The 21,567-nt window shown below is 39.1% G+C and overlaps 1 protein-coding gene across 1 annotated transcript in view; it reads right to left on the bottom strand.

The window, feature by feature from the left end:
- ICE1 (interactor of little elongation complex ELL subunit 1) overlaps positions 1-21,567 on the bottom strand; it is a 50,927-nt gene that overhangs the window by 24,065 nt on the left and 5,295 nt on the right. Inside the window, exons 2-11 of the mRNA XM_037062972.1 lie at positions 16,394-16,452; positions 15,822-15,856; positions 13,488-13,506; positions 12,402-12,513; positions 10,867-10,943; positions 9,901-9,938; positions 7,573-7,655; positions 7,320-7,359; positions 7,179-7,235; positions 122-208 (exon numbers count right to left, since the gene is read on the bottom strand). Coding sequence (XP_036918867.1) covers positions 122-208; positions 7,179-7,235; positions 7,320-7,359; positions 7,573-7,655; positions 9,901-9,938; positions 10,867-10,943; positions 12,402-12,513; positions 13,488-13,506; positions 15,822-15,856; positions 16,394-16,452 — 607 coding nt within the window. The remainder of the gene's footprint in view (positions 1-121; positions 209-7,178; positions 7,236-7,319; positions 7,360-7,572; positions 7,656-9,900; positions 9,939-10,866; positions 10,944-12,401; positions 12,514-13,487; positions 13,507-15,821; positions 15,857-16,393; positions 16,453-21,567) is intronic.

The following is a 21,567-nucleotide window of genomic DNA, read 5'->3' as shown; positions in this document are numbered from 1 at the left end:
TCTAGCTTAGTTCATTCTTCAATGGGAGTTAAGAAATTAAAAACCAAAGGCACATAATACTCAAGGTAAACATTTCTACTTTCATGTATAACACGTACTTCTGGAAGCTTCTATATCTCACCTGGGAGACATCTACTGCTTTCACCAGGTACTCTGTGTGTTGTGTTTATACAGAGCCAGAGTTCTTTCAGAAGTAGTTTTACTTTTCCTAGGAAAAAGAATAAAGTATTGAAGATACGTTATTTGGCTCAATCTATGCAAGGTCAAAATATAGTCTTGTGAAATCAGGGCTTATTAGGAATTTAGAAAACTAAGTAACTTAAACATCTTCCCCAAATTCAACCATTGTGCACAACTAAGTCAGCCTCTGATGGAAAGGTCTGCAATGCTCTAGCCCAATACTGACGACTGAATACAGACTTCGGTTTTATTTGCGAGAGGAGGGAGAATGGGAGTCAAAAGGCCAAATACACCTGTTGTTAATGGCTTCTATCACCTTTATGCTGGTGTGACACAAATCAACCTTTGGCCTGTAAGTTTTCAACAGAGAGTGGTACGTGACTGGGGAAGGAGGCAGGTATAATGACTGATATTAGAGGTTTGGACTCTACATATTCTGCAAAGAACAGGAGAGTGCTATCTCCTCAGTTACATGAAGTTAACTGAAATGCCTCAAAGTCGACCGTGCTGTAACTAACTTGGGGGCCTCAGGGATCACAGGAAAGCCATTAGTGGTCTCAAGGAAGAGTGAGGTGAGAGACAAAAACGTGTGCATGTAAGCACATGGGCAGGACAAGATAAGCACACAGAGAAGCATACGCTCTCATGAGCAAAGCAAAAGCTTTGGAATTTTTATAAATTTTCAAAGGGGTTTGTCTGGATCCCTAAAATGGTTAAGAACCACTGTTTCAAGTTGAAAGGCCAACAGTAGTTGTAACTAATACATGGCCAATAAAACTCATATAAACCAGGAATATCAACTATGGTTTTAAAGTGAGTTTAACATTAGTAAATATACAAATTTAAAAAAAACTTCCAAAGCAAAGAGTATTCATAAAAATATCAATAGTTTGTGGTCAAATCTGCATAAAATGACATCCCACACAAATTAAAACTCACCTAAAAACAAGCTATAAACATTAGGCAACTTCAGGTCACTTCCAAGTTCTGTTGTTTCCTTGAACATGTTTTTCAATTAAGCTGAAGCATTTATTAAAAATACTGAAATCTTTAGCCCAGTTTCAAAAGGCTAAAAGACAAACCTTTTAAACCAAAATGTCTCCAAGGAATCACAAATTCTGAAGAGGTCAGATCTATGGAAGCTGGCAAACCACATCACACCAAATAATGAGGTTCAGACAGAGGGTCCAGGGCAGGAGAGGAGGACAGAGGAGGACAGACGCGCAGGGTGGGTTTGAAAAGCTGGACACTTCCAACCTCCCCTGAGCCAGTCAACCTCTGATGGTCACCCTGTGCAAGACACACCCATTTTCGAGTTCCAAATTCTGTGATCAAGCAGCTTATCTACATTGTGGTTTAACCTACCCCAAAGCCTGCTTCCAAACACTGTAATCCCCTTTGCTTAAATGACCTGACCAGGATCCCTGCTTATTACGTATACCCAAAGCAGCAAACAGGGAACCTTAAAAAAAAAGAAAAAAAGTTACTTTTCTATTCTTATGGAGGCTATTAACCAGAGCTACGCCTATTCTATTTGAGCACTCTTTCATTACGTCTATCCACAAATAAAAGAGCTATCCATTCCCAGCAAAGCAAAAGCAAAAAAAGGGGGGGGGGGCTTATTGTGGCTTCATTACTCAGGTGGGGAGAGAAACCCTCATTAAACCGAACCACACACCTTTACCCAGTATTTTAAAGCATCTGTCACTATTTCTGGACTTTTCTATTTCACTGACTTGTCAGTTTCCACATGAATACCACACTTCTTTAGTCACAAGTTTTACTGTCATTGTTTCAGTATCTGCTCAGATTTTTTTTTCAAAAACATTATTCCAAACATCTATTGATTCCAGATAAAACTTCAGCACCTGCCTGTCCTTTCCCATATAAAACCTCAATGAGATTTTGAGTGAGGCCATATATCTACAAATACATTTTGGGAAAACTCACATCCTTAACCTTCCTTGATATTGAAGTTTTCAATCTGAAAACATCATGTTTATTTACTTTAACACAATTCAGCAGTGCTTTATAATTTTCCTCTTGGAGGCACAGCACACTGCTTTTAGGTCTTTTCCTAGACCTCTCAGGGTTCTGTTGCCATTTGAGAATGGGTTGTTCTTATTCAATCCCTGTTCTAAAAGATTCATTAATGACATGTTGTGTACCACCACTGTGTATCACCACTTTCCTGAGCTCCTACACTTTTACTGTATTGTATTTTCCAGCTGAGACTTTCCAACTATCTAGTCATATCTTTTGAAATTGGACAATGTTGACTCTTCTTTATTAGTATTCACAGCTCTTAGAGGCCTCCCATAAAGAATGGAAGCATGCTTGCCACGACCTTGCTCTGTACATTTCCCCTTTCTCAAGCGCAAATGTTTTTATTCTATTATTACCTCACCATTATTTTTATGAGGAATGTGTGCTTGAGATATCATTTTTCTCTTACCCAGTTGTTGCAATATTCCTCAGAGAAATCCTTAAGTCATAATTTGTCTATATTCGCAATTATTAGATTTGAGTCCTTAAAATTTGACTTATATTCCTAAGTGGCAAAGCTCTGAGTCTTCAGGATGTGCGCATGTTATTCTCAACTGACTTTGGTATAGGGTTTTGCCAGTCTAAGAGAATGAGACAGAAAGCACTGCATATTTTTCTAAGTTTTAAAATAAATAATAAAGACTTTAGTTTGCACTGAAGGCTTTATAGAGTGTAATGGTAAGCTACCTGAATCTTCTATGGCATTAGAGCTTTAACTAATTTTTCAATTTCTTCTGGGTTTCTTTTTCTGTTCAGGTTTGCAGTAACTACTCTTGAGTCAACATTGGTATGTTTTCCTAGAAAACAGTCCTATCCTCAACATGATCAAAGATGAATATAAATTTGTGAATTAAGATTCTCCAGCTACAGTTTTATAGGTTTCTCAGTCCTGGTACTGTCAGATTTTTTGTTCCTCCCTTTATTAATCACACTTGCAAAGACCTGTCAATTTCACCAGCATTACAAAGATCCAGCAATTGGTTTTTAATGGTCTCAAAGCAATTGTTTGTTTCCCATTTCATTAACTTGTTTTCACCTTCATCAATTGCTTCCTTGTATTTTCCTGCCTTCTTAGCCATTCATTTTCTGTAATTCTTGCTTTCTAAAATAATCACTGAAGACCACAAATCATTCCTTTGAATACCATACTTGCAATATCTCAAAAATTTAATAAATGCCGCCCTATTGTTGTTTATTTCCAAACAGTTTTGTATTTCCATTTTTATCTTCTGTTACCCAAAAGGGATTTGTTTGTGTTTATGTGTTTGCAGTTACCAGGTAGGTTTTGAAAGACTTCTGGGGGGCATGGAAGAGTATTTTTAGTAGTATCTTATTAAACTTCAATATCTTAATATACCGGATTAGATGAGTTATTAGTAAACAGTCAGCTTTTACATGTTTTAAAAGTATTTTAAATTATAAACCTGTGGTTTAAAAGAATCATATGTAAATCAGCACTTTTGCAATTATGATTCCAATTCTACCTATTTTTTATGATTTTCTATTACTGAGAAACAGACGAAGGTCTCCCATGGAAACAGACCTGGCAACTGTCCCTAGAATTTCCAAGCACTTAGTTCGACCATTCCATGCTTTTTCATCCATGACAGTGGTCTCTCCTTGGTGAACTGCACATTTCATCAATCCAGATACTCCCTCTTAACCCATGTGAAGTCATTTCCAGGCTTAAACTATTTTGTCTTAGATTACAGCTTACAAGTTAGGGTTTGTTTGGAATTTCTTTATCCATCTCTGTATATTACTTTTTCTGTTATTTCATTCGATGTTAAATATACTTCCTATAAATACATCAGAGATAAAGATCATTCACAAAGGGCATGCTCAGCATTTGGCATGCCTTTCCAATATAAATATTGCATCTGTGCCAAGCTCTGGGAAGTTTCCTTCTGGTATTTCTTGATCACCTTTTCTCCTTAGGCTGTCTCCCCTGAGAAGTTCTAACAGATGGCTATCACAACATTCTGCTCTATTATTCAGATTCTTACATTTCCCCTAATACCTCTTATTCCTTTGTTCTTCTGCACCACGTTGTCAGAGACACCTGCGATAGGTCTCAGAGACACTTATATTTGTCCATTTAACAATCCAGCTTTTCTAGTGAGTATACTTCTACAATTGTAATTTTAGTTTTCCAGAACCCCAATTCTAATTTCATAGCAGCAGCCTTTCCTCTAAGGATACAACTCAGTTTTTAACATTGAACATGGTTCATGGTTTCATACTGTCTCCTCAGGTACTACGTCTTCTTGAGCTTTGGTGCCTTTCTTTTTTGCCACTGCCTCTTCTCTGTTTTGGATGGAAGTTTAGGCAGGACATCTTTAATAGCCAGAGTACATTTCTTCAGCCTACATTATTTAGTCCTATGCTCACAATAAATATAGGTTCCTACATCATAAGCCCACAGCAACAGTACCCAACTTTTTTGGCACCAGGGACCAGTTTCAGGGAAGACAATTTTTCCATGGACTGGGGGTTGGGGCAGGGTGGTGGTGGAAGGGGATGGCTTTCTAACCTGCCACCAGATGCAACTTAACTGTCACTTCACACTCACTGATAGGGTTCTTTTGGTTTAGTTTTGTTTTGTTTTGACCTATATCCCTGATAGGGTTTTGATACGCATCTGCAAGCAATTGATTTATCATGCTCTCTGTGCAGTCAAACCTCTCTGCTAATGATAATCGGTATTTGCAGCAGCATCTCAGCTCAACCTGAGATCACCAGGCATTAGATTCTCCTAAGGAGCACACAACTAGATCCCTCACAGGCACAGTTCACAGTAGGGGCTGGGCTCCTGTAAGAATCTAATGCTGCCACTGATCCTGACAAGATACGGAGCTCAGGCAGTGATGCAAGTGATGGGAACTGGCTGTAAATACAGATGCAGCTCTTGTTCTTTCACCAGCTGCCCACCTCCTGCTGTGCAGCCTGTTCCTAATGGGGCCGTAGACAGTACCAGTCCATTGCCCGGGTGTTGGGGACCCCTGGCATATAGGACGCTGCCTTTAAAGGGAAGGGGGACAGATGAATGCAGTTGTTCAGGACTTCCATGGAATATGTAAACATCTCATTTTCTGGGACCAGAAGCAGCTATCCTTCAAAGCAGCCACAATCCCAATTTTTGCACATACCCTGGGTGCCTCACATGGCATAACTAACACTTTAGACAGCTGAACTTCATGCCATAGCCTGTGGACAAATGTCAGAAACTGTTTCTGAACCCAGAAGGTTGTACATTCTTCACACATTAGTCAATGGCCTGGCAAAATGCTGGTGTCCTGCTCCTTCTCCCTCTCCCTGCCAGCTTTGCTTCCAGGAAACACAGGGCTTCTGCCATAGAAACTTGCTTTCTGAGAGCTGCTATTTTCTCTGTACTTTGGGGCTTCATCACCAACTGATACCAACTACTTTACATAAAGAGCTGTATTTTATTTTCTGCCATTTTTACTGGGATTCGAAAGGAAGGAAAGGCAAATGCAGCACTCAAGCAGCCTTTTCAAAAGTGAAAGCAACACTCTTTCTGCCTAACTTGTAAATCTCTGTCAGAAGCATTAAAGTATTAAATTTACATTTGAGTATTAGGAATTAAACCCATCCAAGTCTACAACTTAATTATCAGCAGACTCCTAAAGACTTCACTTATTCAGAAAAAGTAAAATGTACAACAAACAACATCCCAGTCCCCACAGGAAGAGAAGATCAAAACAAACCAAAATTTTACTTGGAGATAGTACCAAGTTCTTTGAGGAAAGTGAAACAGAGTGTACGGACACAGGTCAACAACAGTAAGGGGTAGGAGGGTTCGGTTTGAAATAGTAAGGCCTAAGAATAGCCGGATCCTAGAGCAAATCTGTTAGTCCAAGAGAGAACATTTAATTGAACATCTGACTGTTACTTGGGAAAGCCAAGTGCTGTCCAGACTTCTACTTCTCTCAGCAACATCTATTACTAAGACTTTCACTTTCCACACCAAAGAGCAGGCAGAAGAGTCAAAAAGCACATGAATTATACGTCACTGACAGTGATAAATCAGTGCCCAGATAACTGAAATGTGTTAACTGTTAAGCCTTAAACCACACAGAAAAAAATGATCTTGTGCTCTGAATTGGAAAAAAAAAATTAAACGAAGAAAAAAGATGAAGACTTCTAAAGAGACACTTTTTATTGTACAAAACAATGTAAGTGGTTTAAATAATATCCATCTTGGAAAAAAAAAGCAAAATAGTGACATGAAAACACCAATATTTACATTTTAAATGTATCCCTACCAAAAAAGCAAGAGATGACAGAGCAGAAATTCATAATCTCCCTTTTAAAAAAGAAAAACAAAAACACAAAGGAAGGTAGGTTAATGGTGACCCAGTGAATGAACAGAAATACTAAAGGGAAGCCCCTAATTTCTAACTTCAGGGTCACGCCTCCTCATCTACAAGACCACTCTGGGATAAAAGACACACCTGTCCATCTGTCACCTCCCTTGTCCTTGTAACTTGTGCCCTTCTTTAAAGTTCTGTCTTCCGACAATACACTTATATGGCTTTGACTCCAGTTTTCTTGCCTGACAGTAAAAATTTTTATATATCTGGCACCTAAGAAATTAACTTGATAAATTGTAAATGAATTCCAGTATAAGCCAACCCAAATCCTTTAGTTTTTATTTTCTGAAAAGTGTGGAAATTATATCTCTAACTAGTTGTCATTTCCCAAACAATACTGCTTGTTCATGTTTACTTTCCCTGTGTTATTTCATCAAACAGCAGGGTGATAATATACAGGAATCCAATGGAGACATGAGATAGGACAGGACTTCTTCTTCCATAAAACATCTAATGAGCCCTGGAACTTTCACAGCCACAGGTTAAGAGCAACAAAGAAGCTCCCAAACCACTGAAAGTAGTGAACAGAAATAAAAACAGAACTTGGAATATACTCACTTTTATCTATGCTTCCATAAGAATCACTTGAAATTTGTGTTCCAATGTGTTTCAACTCTAAAAATGTGGGGGAACAATGGTTAAAAAGAATACTGGATATCAAAACAGAATTTTTCTGTAGGCCATTAACTGAATACTCACCCTTTTCATTTTTCTGCTTAGAAAACTCATCCAGCCGTTCCTGTGAAAACAAACACTGAAAGAGCTGGCACTGACCAGTCGTGCCGCCATCCTGGCCCTAATGCAGGGGAGGCAACCTGACCGGCACAGCCACTACTTTCCTCAGGGGCCTCATTCCTGCCTCCTGCGTGATTGGGAAACTGCATTTTTACAAAGGACACTAAGGAGCCCTGAGGCCAGAAATTTAACATGTGTGTGCACTGGTATCTCTTACCTGCGTCTTCTTAAATTCCTTTTCAAGTATTTTCTTTTCATTCCTTAGTTGCTTGAAGTCCTGAGTTTGCTTGAGAGCAGCCTCTTTATTTAAAGAATGCATGGAAGTAAGAAGAAACAGAATGTATGAACTTTACAACTACCACTAAAAAACTTTACAGCTACCATTAAAACATTCAAAGCTGTAAATACTGAGAGTTTTTCTCATTTCTTAAAACTTCGAAAAAATTTCTGTAAAAATCACTTTCTTCAGTATTTTATCAATCAGGGATAAATGCAGAAATACTTTTAGCTTTAAATATCATCTCTATTAGCTACAAAACCATAACATTGGCACAGGCCCTAAAAATCCTTTGCAATTCCAGCACAAGCCAACCCAAACCCTCTAGCCAGGCAAGAACCCAACATGCATGCCCTTCACAGAGGGAGATGCCACGGCCCCCTCACTCCTTATTCTTCAACAATCAGTGATATTCAAGGTTTACAGATTTTAAAATACTGTTAATACAATTCTCTTTATTTGGGCAAATGGACAAACCTCTCTATGCTTACTATATTGTTACTCCTTCCTGGGCTAACAGTTGTGACTGCTAATACCTTTATCAGAGATCTACAGTTGGCACTGGGGTCAGGGGCACCGACCACCTAGTAGGGGAAATTTTCATAAAACTTCTCAATACCCCAAAATGTAACTACTAATAGCCTACTATTGATTAGAGGCCTTACCAACAGTATAAAGTGTCATTTAACACATACTTTATATGTTATATATGTATATTACAGAAAATGTTATTAAAAATCATAAAAAAGAGCAAATGTATTTACAGTATATAATGAAAAAAATCTGAGTGCAAGTGGACCCACTCAGTTAAAACTCGAGTCATTCAAGGTTCAACTGTACTTTTAAGGCATTTTTGTAGCAGGCCTCTGCATCTGAAGCCCTCGTTCATTCCTGTTTTCAGGTTCCGAGGTGCTGCAAGTCCAAGAGCACTGTAAGGGTCTGAGCAGTGCTGGCTTCACCTGAGATCGTTCAGACACAATCATCACGAAAAGGAGCATCCCATAAAACACCGGAGTAACAATCCTTACCCCGTTCATTTTGATAAGGCTGGGTATCAGTTTACCCGATTATTATGCCCTGTCATTTACTACAAAAACTATTTTTGTCACGTAGAAAATAAAGGTTACACTATTGCCTTAAAGGAATTTCTGTTCTAAAAGCTGCAAAAGAGGCATTTCAGACCTCTTTAAAAACATCTCCTTGAACAGACACTTACCTTCACATACTAGCAAGAGAGGCAATATTTAGAAAGAACACAGTGCTGTTGTAGTTGCTGCCATACTACTGTTTGTGCAACAAGCAAATCAAAGAAAAAATTGTTACCAAAATATTGATAAGAGTTATGGCCTAAAAAAATCAGGTTCAATCTAGGTAAACTGATGACTATTTTCTTTATCTTCATGCCCTGATCCAACCACACTCAAACCCCCACTTCATACTCTAAACGCGAACCACTCCGTTCTCTGAGGCGGAGCCCTGTTAAGCGTGAGAAAGAGCAAACGGCAGGGGCAGTAAGCCACAGAAGGTCAGGAGGACTGCTAGTGCCCACGTGGGAATGAAAGAAGCACGTACCGGGCAGGGGCCTGACCGAGTGCTCCTCGCTTCTACTGGATGAGACTTATTTCCACGTCCCAACCACCCCAGTGAAAGAGGGAGAAAACAGAAGAAAAGATTTCGCATTCAATTCCTGAAAGGAATTATTAGCTGCCCCAGGAGAACTGACCAGATCCTCACATGGCGCCTCTGCACTCTGCCTGCCAAGGACAAAGTGACAATCCTCAAAGCAGGGAACTTCACGGCCACCTCCCCATGGATGTTGTCATAACTACCTTCTTGGGACTGAAAGTAGTGACCTTCTCTACTAACCACTGATTTCATTAGGAAAAAGTGAGAAAGCCCCATGAGACTCAAATTTCAAAATTAAGTCCTTTTATTAATCACTGCTCTTTACAGTAAAAGTAAACCAGCACAAGCTAACCCAACCCCGCTAGTCAAGCAAGAACCCAACATGCATGACCTAAGAGCAACTAAATAGGCTGCTATTATATTGAGTGCAACAACATTTCAAGGATTTGCCACATTCCACGTTCATGCTACTATCCAGCAACTGAAAGGAATACGGCACTCAAACTTCTTCCCTTATGGTGCCCTTAACAAAGTCACCCAGGGATGCACCATCGAAGAAACCGCGATGACTCAACTGCTTAGCCAAATACTACAACCTCTTCTAGTTACTGTGAGCAGCTAGACAACAAGAGTGCCAATTACCTTCCAGCTTCTTCACCTTGGCTTCTAGTTTCTTCTTCCTGAAATAAGATTTCGTATTTTAAAATGGTAAAAAATATATATGTAGCAGAAAAAGATATATACACTACAATTTGTGCTACATTTAATTTTAACCACTGAAATTTATATAACAAAGTAAGACAGTCACAACAAGTATCACACATCAATCACCAAAATTACCAGTGACGGTTCTGAAGGTAGATCAAACTGAAGAAAAAACAGTATGCTGTTCAGTGTGTAACAGTTCTAAAATGGATTAAAGAAATCTGTATTCTTCTCTTTGAACCACAGTGGTCTCATCTATCCACTGAGCTGACGAGTCTGACGATCCCTAGAATCGGTGCGGCCTCTAACCAACGACATGACTTCCAGGCACGGACGGCAGGAGTGCTCACCGTGGGAGAGGCGTGGCTGGGGACATGTGCTCACTTTAGGATGAATTTGAATCAGGGAAGGGAGGTAAGCCTCTGAGAAAGAATCTCTGAGGTACTGCTACATCAACATTAAACTACTTTACGTGTAGCTCAGAAGTTCGTTGGATAATGTGAATACAGTATTAAACTTAAAATCATCAAATAGGATGCTCCTGTTCTATGAATGGTAACAAAGACGCCCATTCTGCACGATACCTGTTCAAGTGCTGGCACGAGGAAAGGAGTGGACAATGTTCACACAGACACACAGGCAAACACACCACACACAGGCATAAACACGTTTACAGAGTTCTTTCTCTGTGTAGCTCTCTGACACGGGATGGCTTATTTAATTCTTTATAACCCTTAGGACAGTTATAATGTCCATTTGGCAGATGTGGGCACTGAGGCTAAGAGACGTTCAAGATAACACAAAGTTAATAACAGCCAACAAACCCAAACGCAGATGAGAAACACTCATTTAAGAATTTTCAAAGATGAAATTCCTATTTCCAGCCATTTGCAAACTACTTACTGAGCATCAGTTTTCAAGCATTCTTCTTTTACACGAGCATATTCCTGATGAGTATCCTGATACAACTTTAGGGAACTCTAAAAAAAAAGGAAATCGATATATACTGTCAATTTGAAAGTCATGACTATCAGAATAACTTATTTTGAGCTTGAAAAGCTAAATTATTTCAAGGTATGAAATTAACCAAATGAATAATATGTTGGGAAACCAAAGTACAATTCATTGAACATTTTAAAGGATATAAGCAGATCCTTATCAGTGTGTTTAATAATCTAATCAAAACTATAAAATTGAAAATATATTAATCTTAAGGCAGTTCCAAATCTTCATATTGAATAGCTAATATTTTTACCTCAACCAAAATTCAACAAAACCGAAAGAAGTTTTAGAGCTTAATATAAACAACTGTTTACTACTGTAAACAACTGTTACTACTATTTAAAACTATAAAATATGTTGTTATATTCAACAGTAACTGGAAAAAATGTGTTGCCATCAATCAATACATACACCCTGATGGCTACACTGGAATGAGAAATGGTTATTGAATAGCTTTGTATCATAACATAACGTGTATAGGATACTCATTTCTTTCGTCCCCATAGCTCTGAGACGGGCTCTATGACCTCCTCCACAGAGGAGGGGTCTGAGGGTCCATAAGATGACTGACTTCCAAAGTCACAGCGAGCAAGCGAGCGAGCGAGTGAGTGAGGAGGGCTTATCACATCATTCAGCTCTGACTCCAGTTCCTGCTTCCTCTCGGATGGGGCTGATGGGATTGTCATACAAGGGGAGGTAGACAAGCTCAACATCACAGTTGTGGTTTTTTTTTTAAACTTTCATTGCACAGTCAAATACATAATAAAGAATTTCTACAAAAATAGAAAATCAATCCTGTTAAAGTATGTAAGACCTCAAATGGGTGCGTGGCATTACTAAAATGCCACAATTTGAGGGCTCAGAGGCACAATACTACCTGTGACAAGCTGAGAAAAGAGGTAGAGAAGCCCAGACTCATCCCAGCTTGGCTATAGCTGTTCTTAGGCAAACCCCCTCACTTTATTGCTTTCTATTTTTCTTAACTGTAAAAGCCATGAATTCTCTTGTAAGACTCCTATAAAGAGGAAACCACAATGTCTGAAGAAAAACAAGCTTATACCATTTTAAATAAACTTACTGCAATCTAATCTTGAAATGGAGAACATGATTTTGCTATCTTTAATTTCTATGCATGCTATTTTACATAAAGAAAAAATGAAAAGGCAATGCAGGACATGTGGAACCACAAGTTCACAGCTAGAACCCCTTTCAAAAAACATAATGACACAGAATTACACATTTAATGATGAGTACGAGGACCAAGCCATAAATCAGCTAGTTCAATGTTTACTAAGTACAATAATACACTTAGAGAATCCTAACTAGCATTTATATCCTTTGTTAGCACAGAAAATGTTCCCTTACCCCAATAACAGTGAATTATTAGCTCTTAATTAATTGAAGACAAAGCTTCGGAGGAAAATTACTTCAGGTACCTTTTTCTCTTCTAGCTCAGCTTTTAAAGATCCCAATTCTTCCTGACACTTCTGCAGAGGAGAGATTTTTTGAAGCATCTGTTCCACCTGGTGATGCAGAGTACTATTCTCTCTAAAAATGGACAAGGCGGTGGATTATTAAATATACCCATTGGTGATTTTCAATTATTTTCTAAACTGAAACAAAAAAAGAATAAAAGACTCTCTTTTTAAATGTATTCTTTCTATCAATATCAAAATGATCCTCATGTTGCTCTTTATTTCTTTGGCACTGTAGTCTAGTTCTAATAAAAGTACATCAAAAAGCCACTTGAGAAGCAGAAAACAGCAGATTCTCAACCTGCTGGAGAACGTATTAAACGGCAATCCGCCAAGCAAGTTGGCTGTTCCAATACTGAACTCACCCCTCTTTATTCAAGTTAAATGACAGGCGATTTTGTGGTTCGGTTTATAGCCATGATTTTTCGTCTTCTCCTAAGTGATCAACACAGAGTATGAAATATTGCTAAATCTTTACAAAAGTCTATTTTAAAGTGTTTCAAATACACAAGATAACCCCATTAAACAGTCCAATTCATGTAGATGACAATAATCATACACTAATAAGCTTCATCTCAATGGCAACACAATCAGTAAGTTATTGAAAGGTCAAACCAGGCGATAATTTAAGACCTTCAATTTGGACAGTAGTAAAGAAAACATGAATCTTCTTTTATCATGACCATCAAAGCAACATTCCAAATAACACATCAATCTTATATAGCACTCTGTTCGAATCTGCTTAAAAATCTAGGCTGATGAATGTCTCACCGAAATCAACAGTGAAAACAGCCTGGCTGGTGTAGCTCAGTGGATTGAGCGCGGGCTGCGAACCAAAGGGTCGCCAGTTCAATTCCTAGTCAGGGCACATGCCTGGGCTGTGGGCCAGGTCCCCAGTGGGGGCTACGTGAGAGGTAACCACACATTGATGTTTCTCTTTCTCCCTCCCTTCCCCTCTCTCTAAAAATAAATAAAATATTTTTTTTAAAAAAGAAGGCAGGGGAGCCTCTCCTTCTTTGTTAAAAACAATGAAAACAGATAGCTTACCTTCTGGCAAACTGCAGCTGTAGAACTTGTTAAAGAAAACTCTGACCATTTTATCTAGTGATACTTGGCTGAAAACAAAACTCACTCAAAAATAATGAGTATTCAATGTACATATAGGCAAGATCATAATTCCTAAAATACAACATTCAAAGTCTCATCTACAACATACATATAACCGTGATAAAGAGTTTTGCTGTTACTCCTATTTATAACATGTACCAAGAGTCAAAATATTCACTTCTCTAAATAAAAAAGGTAGCTGATTAAATATATGATTAATATTAAATTTAAAGCCCTGACCAGTGTGGCTCAGTTGGTTGGGTGTCACCCTGCAAAGCAAAAGGTCACCCTGGTTAGATTCCCGGTCAGGGCACATGGCTAGGTTTCAGGTTTGGTCCCTGGTCAGGGCACATACGGGAAGCAACCGACTGATGTTTCTTTCTCACATCAATGTTTCTCTCCCTCTTTCTTCCTCCCTCCTACTCCCTCTACAAATAAATTAATTGATTAATTACTTTTAAAAATTATGCAAAAATTGAATTCTAAGAATAAAGACAGTATGAAACTAGTCAAAAATACCTTGAATCCTGCATATATCAGAACCCTAAACAACCCGTCTTTACTTCTCAAACAGTCCAGACTTTCAATCCATCAAACAAGAGTTAAGTTCTTACTAAAATGATATGAAACTACATTCAATGAGTAATAAGGAAAGAAGACAGGGAGGACATAAAATCTACAAACTCCCTCACATTTACACAACTTGAAAACTTCATTTTCCATCTCAGGCTGCCAGTATTTCCTGCTCATAGCAAAAAATAATTCCTTCAAGTTTTCATCTCCCATCGACTCCTGCTCGTACCCCAATGCAGCACATCTGCTTGTAGTAAGTATGCATCCTCCCCCAGCAGAGTACAAGCTTCTCAAGACTAAGGAGTATACTGAATTCATCCGAAACTACTGCGGCCTCTGAAAAAAAGCTCAAAAAACATCTGCTGATATAAAACACACTCTGCCCTTTAGGAAGAGGAACTAATGAACAACGAAATGGTCAGAACTATAAAAAAGTAAGAAATCAAGTTAGAAAGCCAAACTAACTCTGCAACACTAGTATTTCAAGGTGTACAACAAATTACTACATACTTGAGGTTCAACAAATACATATTTTGGGTGAATGCCAAATATATATATTTTTAAATCCCTACTTTCCTACAGTTGAGACAGAAGCTGAGTACCACATCATAGAACAGAAATTCAAGAATTTAAAGTTTTACCAAATTTTAGTAACTTATTCTAACAATTCTGATTTTAAAGTTCTGCAAATTTTAGAAAATTAAATGATTTTTCTGCTTATTTGTGTAATTTGCCTCAAAAAGATTATGCCATTTCTTCCAAAAATGACATAATAAACACATACAGTAATGAGCATCTCAGTGGCAACATGGTCAGTACATAGAAGTGATTGCCTATTTTCCTATGCAGCTAATTAGAAGTATTTGTAGTAAATTTCTGTGCAGTTTTTATAAGCAAGATATTACTCTTGCAGTAATGCACATTCGTAGGTAAACAGACTGGTAGTTTCGACAAATAAGGCACAAGAAAGTTCAATGACATATTTCTTAATGTAAAAAAAAATCAAGCATGAAAAGCAGATCTCAGTATCATGCCTTGACTTTATTCCCTCATCACACAAGGCAGGGATGACGGCAACAACACAGACAGGGTTCAGGGTACCAGAAGCGACACTGAAGCTGGCCTCAAGGGACTGCCGAAGGTGAACAGCAGAACCTGCCCAACACTGGAGCTGAAGCTGTACTTCAGTGACCTTCTGAAAATACGTATGTGTTTTTATGAGAAATTTTATTTTTATGGGAGAGAAGTAATTCAGGGTAAGCGCCCTCACACAAGATGAGGAAGGATCAAGTCTACACACTATTTCCACGTTGCTAGGGAATTCTCCAAGCAGAGGCCAACCGCGCCACAGGTGCCCTACGAGTGCCTGAGCAAAGGGTGACCGTAAGCCCAAGAGCACATGGCACGCACTTGGTACAAGTGGAAAAGACCCACTCAGTAAAAGGCTTATGACACCGTAAGAAAATCGAAATCAGTAACAAAAATAAAATAAATGCTAAAATAAAGAGACCAGCAGTCTTTATCATGAAAGATGTAATAACAGTAAAATACCAGCTGTTTACTATGCTTGTTAGAAATACTTCCTACTTTAAGCCTGTAAATACTGCCCTCCAAAAGATAGTGCCAATACCTTACATTTCTTTAAAAAAGTCACCAATAAGTAAATTTAAAAATTCAAAGGAAAAAACAATGAAAGGATATCATCACATTTCTTCTGATATTCTGTTAACAAATTACTGCAACAACAACAACAAAAAAGAATTGTTATGTTAAAACTATGTTTTAAAACATGCATGGTACCTTTCTTCCTATGCAATGAATTTGTTTAATTATATATACATGCATTACCCTAAATTTCTTAAGAACAGTGCACTGATATATGAGCTTTTCACTTCAAATCCCTCTGATCTAACATCTGAGCCTATGAATTATGTGACTTCTACAGAATTAAAATAAAATTAAATCTCACATTACAGCTGTGAAATACTGGGAGGAAATCTGAGACTGTATCCTAAAGCTAAGAAGGCTTTGAAGACAGAAAAGAACTTTTATAAAATGTCCAGTTTAGCAAAAATCATTTCCCAAGCCACGAGTCCTGCAGAAGCCACTAACAGAAGGTCAACAATGAGGAGAGCAGTGGAATTACAATCAGACCATGAGGCCTGGGGAGAGAAACCTCAGCTCGCCTTCCAGACCCAGAGGTCTGACAGTGCCTCTGCTCAGCCTGTCTGCCAGGCCCATACAGCTCAGCCAAACACATGAAACATACTCACTCTGTGTTAATAATTTTTTGCTTCAAGGTAATTAGTGCTTCAACATATTCATTTAAATTCTGAAAGAAAAAAAACACTATAGTCAGCTCCTTGTTTTCATGCAAATTACTTTAAATATGATTTTACTGTAACGTCATTTATTATAAACATATTGCTTACTGTACTTACATAAACACAGAAATATGTCAATATTATTTCCATTGTGTGTAACACAGAGACATATGCTGAGCCCACACTGTCTCTATGAATCTCTTTTATCTGAACGATGAACTCGAGAGCGAAGCAGCTGTACAGATGTGTGGTGCGCACCTGATTTCAGTGTGGTGCACCCAGTTTACAATGCGTAACACCAGAAAGCTTGGAAATCAGTAACGCCGGTTCCCTCCCAGCTACGCCTCACAGAAACTCGTCCTCCCCCATCTAGCAGGAGCTCTGCTTTCTGAAGAATTCCCTTCCTGGAACACCATGAACACCTGGAGCAGGTGGACTAGAACAGGAACAGAGGGACAGGGTACACCTACGCACACTGGCTACCCGCTTCTTCTCCCCGTTAAGTTCCCAGACAGTGGCAGCCAATCTTTACGTTCTCCAGGCAGAGACTAGAAACAATTTCTCTGAGGATCTGAGGAACTCTAACCAGTCTGAAGATAGGATCTATTGGTACTGACATCAGATATTACTTAATCCATAAATGGCCCACCCCGACCTATTGCAATAAAGCTCAAGAGAAAAATTTCTAACACAAGAAGCCAAAAAAAAAACCTTGGAGTAAGCAAAAGCTGAGAAGAAAGCTTTGAAAAAAATTAATACGATGAGATAAATTAAATTCATGAAACAAGAAGCTGTTCTTAAACGAAATAATCAGAGCTCTTAGAAACTGAAAGAAAAAGCTCTTTAAATTAAGATTATAAACATCCACTAGCATGGCTAAAATCAAAATGACAGGCAATAACAAGTGCTGGAGAGGATGTAGAGAAATTGGAACCCTCATACATTGCTGGTGGAATATAACATGGTGCAGCTGCTATGGAAAATAGTTTGGCAGTTCCTCAAAATGTTAAACACAGTTAACCATATGATCTAGCAATTTCACTCCTAGGTATATACCCAAGAGAATTGAAAACACATGTCCAGGCCAAACTTGTACACTCTTATTTATAGCAGTATTATTCACACTGGCCAGAAAGTAAAAATAAACTCGACGCCCATCAACTGAAGAATGAATACACAAGATGGCATACAGACATACAGTGTGATTACTGGGCGATGAAAAAGAATGAATGACACCTGCTACCACACGGATGAACCTTGGAAACATTTTGCTAAGTGAAAGAAACGACACACAAAAGGTTATATGCTGTATGATTCCACTCACATAAATCGTTCGTAACAGGCAACTCCAGAGACAGATTAGTGGTCGTGGGATGTGGGGGTGGCAGGTAATGGAGGACAGAGAGTGACTGCTACTACAGGGTGGGGCCGAAGTAGGTTTCCTTGTTTGTATGAAAAAATACAACAATTAATAAGTAATAATACAAGAATAAACTTTGTGTTCACGTACCCACAACTGTGAACCTACTTCTGCACCACCCAAAATTTAAGAAGTTCCTTGGCAAGGACACAGGGGTGTGTTGATGAGCCTATTTCACAATACATAGTGGTGACAAGATGAGATAACTGTGAACATACTAAAAACCACTGAATTATAGACATTAAAAGGATGACTGTTATGGTAAATAAGTATCTCAATAAAATTATTATAATTAATTAAAAGCAGGAAACAAAATAAAAGATTTGATGATAAAGTTGAAAAAACTGTCCCCCAAAATAAAACAAATCACAGCCCTGGCTGGTGCAGCTCAGTGGATTGAGCATGGGCTTCTGGGCTTACGAAGCTAAGGGTCCCTGGTTCAATTCCCAGTCAGGGCACATGCCTGGGTTGCGGGCCAGGTGCCCAACAAGGGGTACGTGAGAGGCAACAACACACTGATGTTTCTCTCCCTCTCTTTCTCCTTCCCTTCCCCTCTCTAAAAGTAAATATATACAATCTTAAAAAAAAAAATAAAACAAACCACAGACATGGAAAATGATAAAGAAAAATAAAAACAATTTTATTGAGTGTCAGGGTAAGAGGTCCCACATACCCAATGATAAGAATTCCAAAGAGAGAGAATAATAGAAAAGATGCAGAGATAATCAAAATACTGACGTTCAAGAAAAAAAAAATCCCAGAAATGAAGCCAGAAGTTTCCAAATTAAAGGACCTAACACTCGGATACAAATAGGATCCAAACCATGACACATTAGTATACAATTTCAGAACATCAGAGACAAAGCAAAGAGCCTCTAAGTATCCTAAGAGAAAAAGACAATGATACAAGTCATATACAAAGAATGTGGAATCAGAATGTCTTCAGACTTCAACAGCAATCTAGAGACCAGAAAGCAAGCCTTCAAAATTCTGAACACAAATGAATCCCAAGTAAAATTCTATACGAACTATCAGTCAATAGTGATAGTAAGATACATATTTCCAAATCTGCAAAATCTCCATAAACTTACTTCCCTGACATCCTTGCTCAGAGAGGTACTGGAGGTTATGAACAGGCTCCACCAAAATCATGGATCAATAAACAGGGGACAATGCGGGGCACAGAGCAGAGGTAAAGAGAATCTAAGAAGGCAGCTGAGTGCCAGATTAGAGCTGAAGGCTCAGGAGGGAATTTTTCCCCTAAGAAGAAAACAACAGAATTATGTGCCGGAATGGAAGCATTTAAAAGGATATTTAGACCTAACTGTCAGAGAAGTGCAAGCAAGTGTATGGAGCTGCTTTCTACCATGCATTTAAGTCATGGTGTTTTTGGAAAACCGATTCTTCCTTTTTCCATTCTGTTTCAAGTTCTAGTCGATCTCATCCTCCCCACCTTGCTTCCAGATGCCATCTGTAACGTAAAGTACTATGCCAGAGACATTCCAGGGACCTCAGACTGCAGAGTCACACACAGCTGGATTCAAATTCCTGTTCCTCCACTTTTTGGCAGCGTGACCTCAGGCAAATTTACTTGACTTTTCCCTGTTTCAGAGCTATTTCTAACTGCAGAGATAAGGAGACAAACACTAGGAGGCCACAAAACTGGTTTGCTGTCAGGATTAAATAGGATGAGACAAAATGCTTAATCCAGCCCTCAGCATAAAGTAAGCACTTCTTAACATGTTTAAGATAAGTACACTGGATTAAGGATATAATCAATACCGGGGGGAAACAAGAAAAAACAGGAAAGGAAAAGTAATCGTAATTTACCTGAGAGCTTAGCTGTGAATAACATATAGTTAGGTCAGCTGCCTTAGTGCCCTACCTGAAATCTTAACTACACTTAAGACTTGGACAGCAGAGAAAGGCTGCTTGACAGATAGAGTGGGACAAAGGGCAGAAAGGGAGCTCAATTCTCACCTTCCGAAGTCAGAAATCAAATGACAAGCCTAAAAATGAAAACCAAGAAGTAGTCACACGAGTCTATTCTTTAACAACATGTAAGTTCATTATGAAACACACACTGTGCAAACAATTAAAAGCACTGTCTGTTTGGAAGGAAGAATGAGTGGGGCTGGGGCTATCGCAACAAATTTTGTATATCAAGCTGTCTCTCTAAACTATGTTCATGTGTAACTAATAAAAATAAAAACCTAGCCCTGGCTGCTATAGCTCAGTGGATTGAGCATGGGCCTACAAACCGAAGGGTCACTGGTTCAATTCTCAGTCAGGGCACAGGCCTGGGGTGCGGCCCAGGTCCCCAGGAGGGGCATGTGAAAGGCAACCATACACTGACATTTCCCTCTCTCTCTCCTTCCCTTCCCCCCTCTCTAAAAATAAATACATAAAATCTTTTTTAAAATACCCTAAATTCACAAAACATAGCATTATACAAGGAAATATAACCCCACTAAACGAAGATGACTTCTCGGTTTCCTACAGCATTCTAATCTAGTCCCTGACTAACTTTTTTCCTAAGGCCTGGTTAGGTGGCAGTACAAATTTGGTCAGATACTGGAGTGTCCTAAAAAAGCATTCTATTTTCTCCAATCTGATTCAAATGTCACTTACATTATTCGCAACAAAGATCTCTAAATAATGAATCTCACAGTTGTGAATGCTGAGCAGTCCATATCTACTCAAAGGACCCCTGGAGGCCCTTCCAACCTACATTCACGTCAGGCACGAGCACAGTGCCCTAATGCTGCCTGGTCTCCAGGAGAGGAAGTGAGGTTCGGCCGGCATACCCCTTCTCTCAAGGAAAAGGTTAAGGTGGTCTGGTGTCTTTGGTTACTGCTTTCCTCCCAGCAGCCCTGCTTTCTTCTTTGAATTTCTATTACAACACCTATCAGAAGGTTCAGATTTACTCCGGATTCTCTCCTCTCCTCCCGTCTTCTCTTTATCTTTTCCCTCGGGTTGAGTTCCTCAAGCTATGCTGCACACTTACTCACTGGGCCACTACCACAATGCTCAAAGGAGCCCATTACTCAGACTTTCTGTCACTGTTTAAATCTGATCCACAATCCTTCCTAAGTGTCACTGTGAATATGCAGCACTGGAGAAAAAGAAAGCCACTCCAAGCTTCCCATCTTTCCTTCCCTTCTCGGGGAAGTAGAATCAACACAGTGGCCGCGCCCATCGGCCGAGGGAAGGGGGCAGCAGGACAGTCACTGGCAAACCGCAAGCCAGCGAACTGGCTAGAGTAGTTTATGAAATGGTAATACTAAATAAATAAATACAATCTGTAGACACACAGCAAATAAGTAAAAAGATAATCTGGGCAAAAGTAAATTGCCTGAGTTACTACTCCTCTAACACTATCATTCTGGGCTTGAAGATCCTTATTTGTGGGAGCTGTCCAGTGCATTCTGGGGTGTTTGGCAGCACCCCTTCCTAGTCTCTACTCACTAGCTGGCCAGAGCAGCCCCAAGTTGTGTGCAAAAGAGTTGCCACAGAAGGACGAAGACTGCTATCCTTAGAAAGGTTTGCTTGCAAGGCAGGCCCATGGGTGGAGTCTTCCCACCCCAGTCTCTCCAGCCTGGACTTTTCTGTTGCCTTTACCTTTGACTTCGTGCCTAATCCATCCATCACAAAGGACTTTCTCCCCTCCATGACTCCGAACATGACATGTCCCCATCCACAC

The sequence above is a fragment of the Sturnira hondurensis genome, unplaced genomic scaffold, assembly GCF_014824575.4.
Source record: "Sturnira hondurensis isolate 20B ecotype Veracruz unplaced genomic scaffold, ASM1482457v3 Scaffold0014384, whole genome shotgun sequence".
NCBI lineage: Eukaryota > Metazoa > Chordata > Mammalia > Chiroptera > Phyllostomidae > Sturnira > Sturnira hondurensis.
Note: the sequence above shows the minus strand (reverse complement) of the source record. Positions and strands in the feature narration are given on the sequence as shown.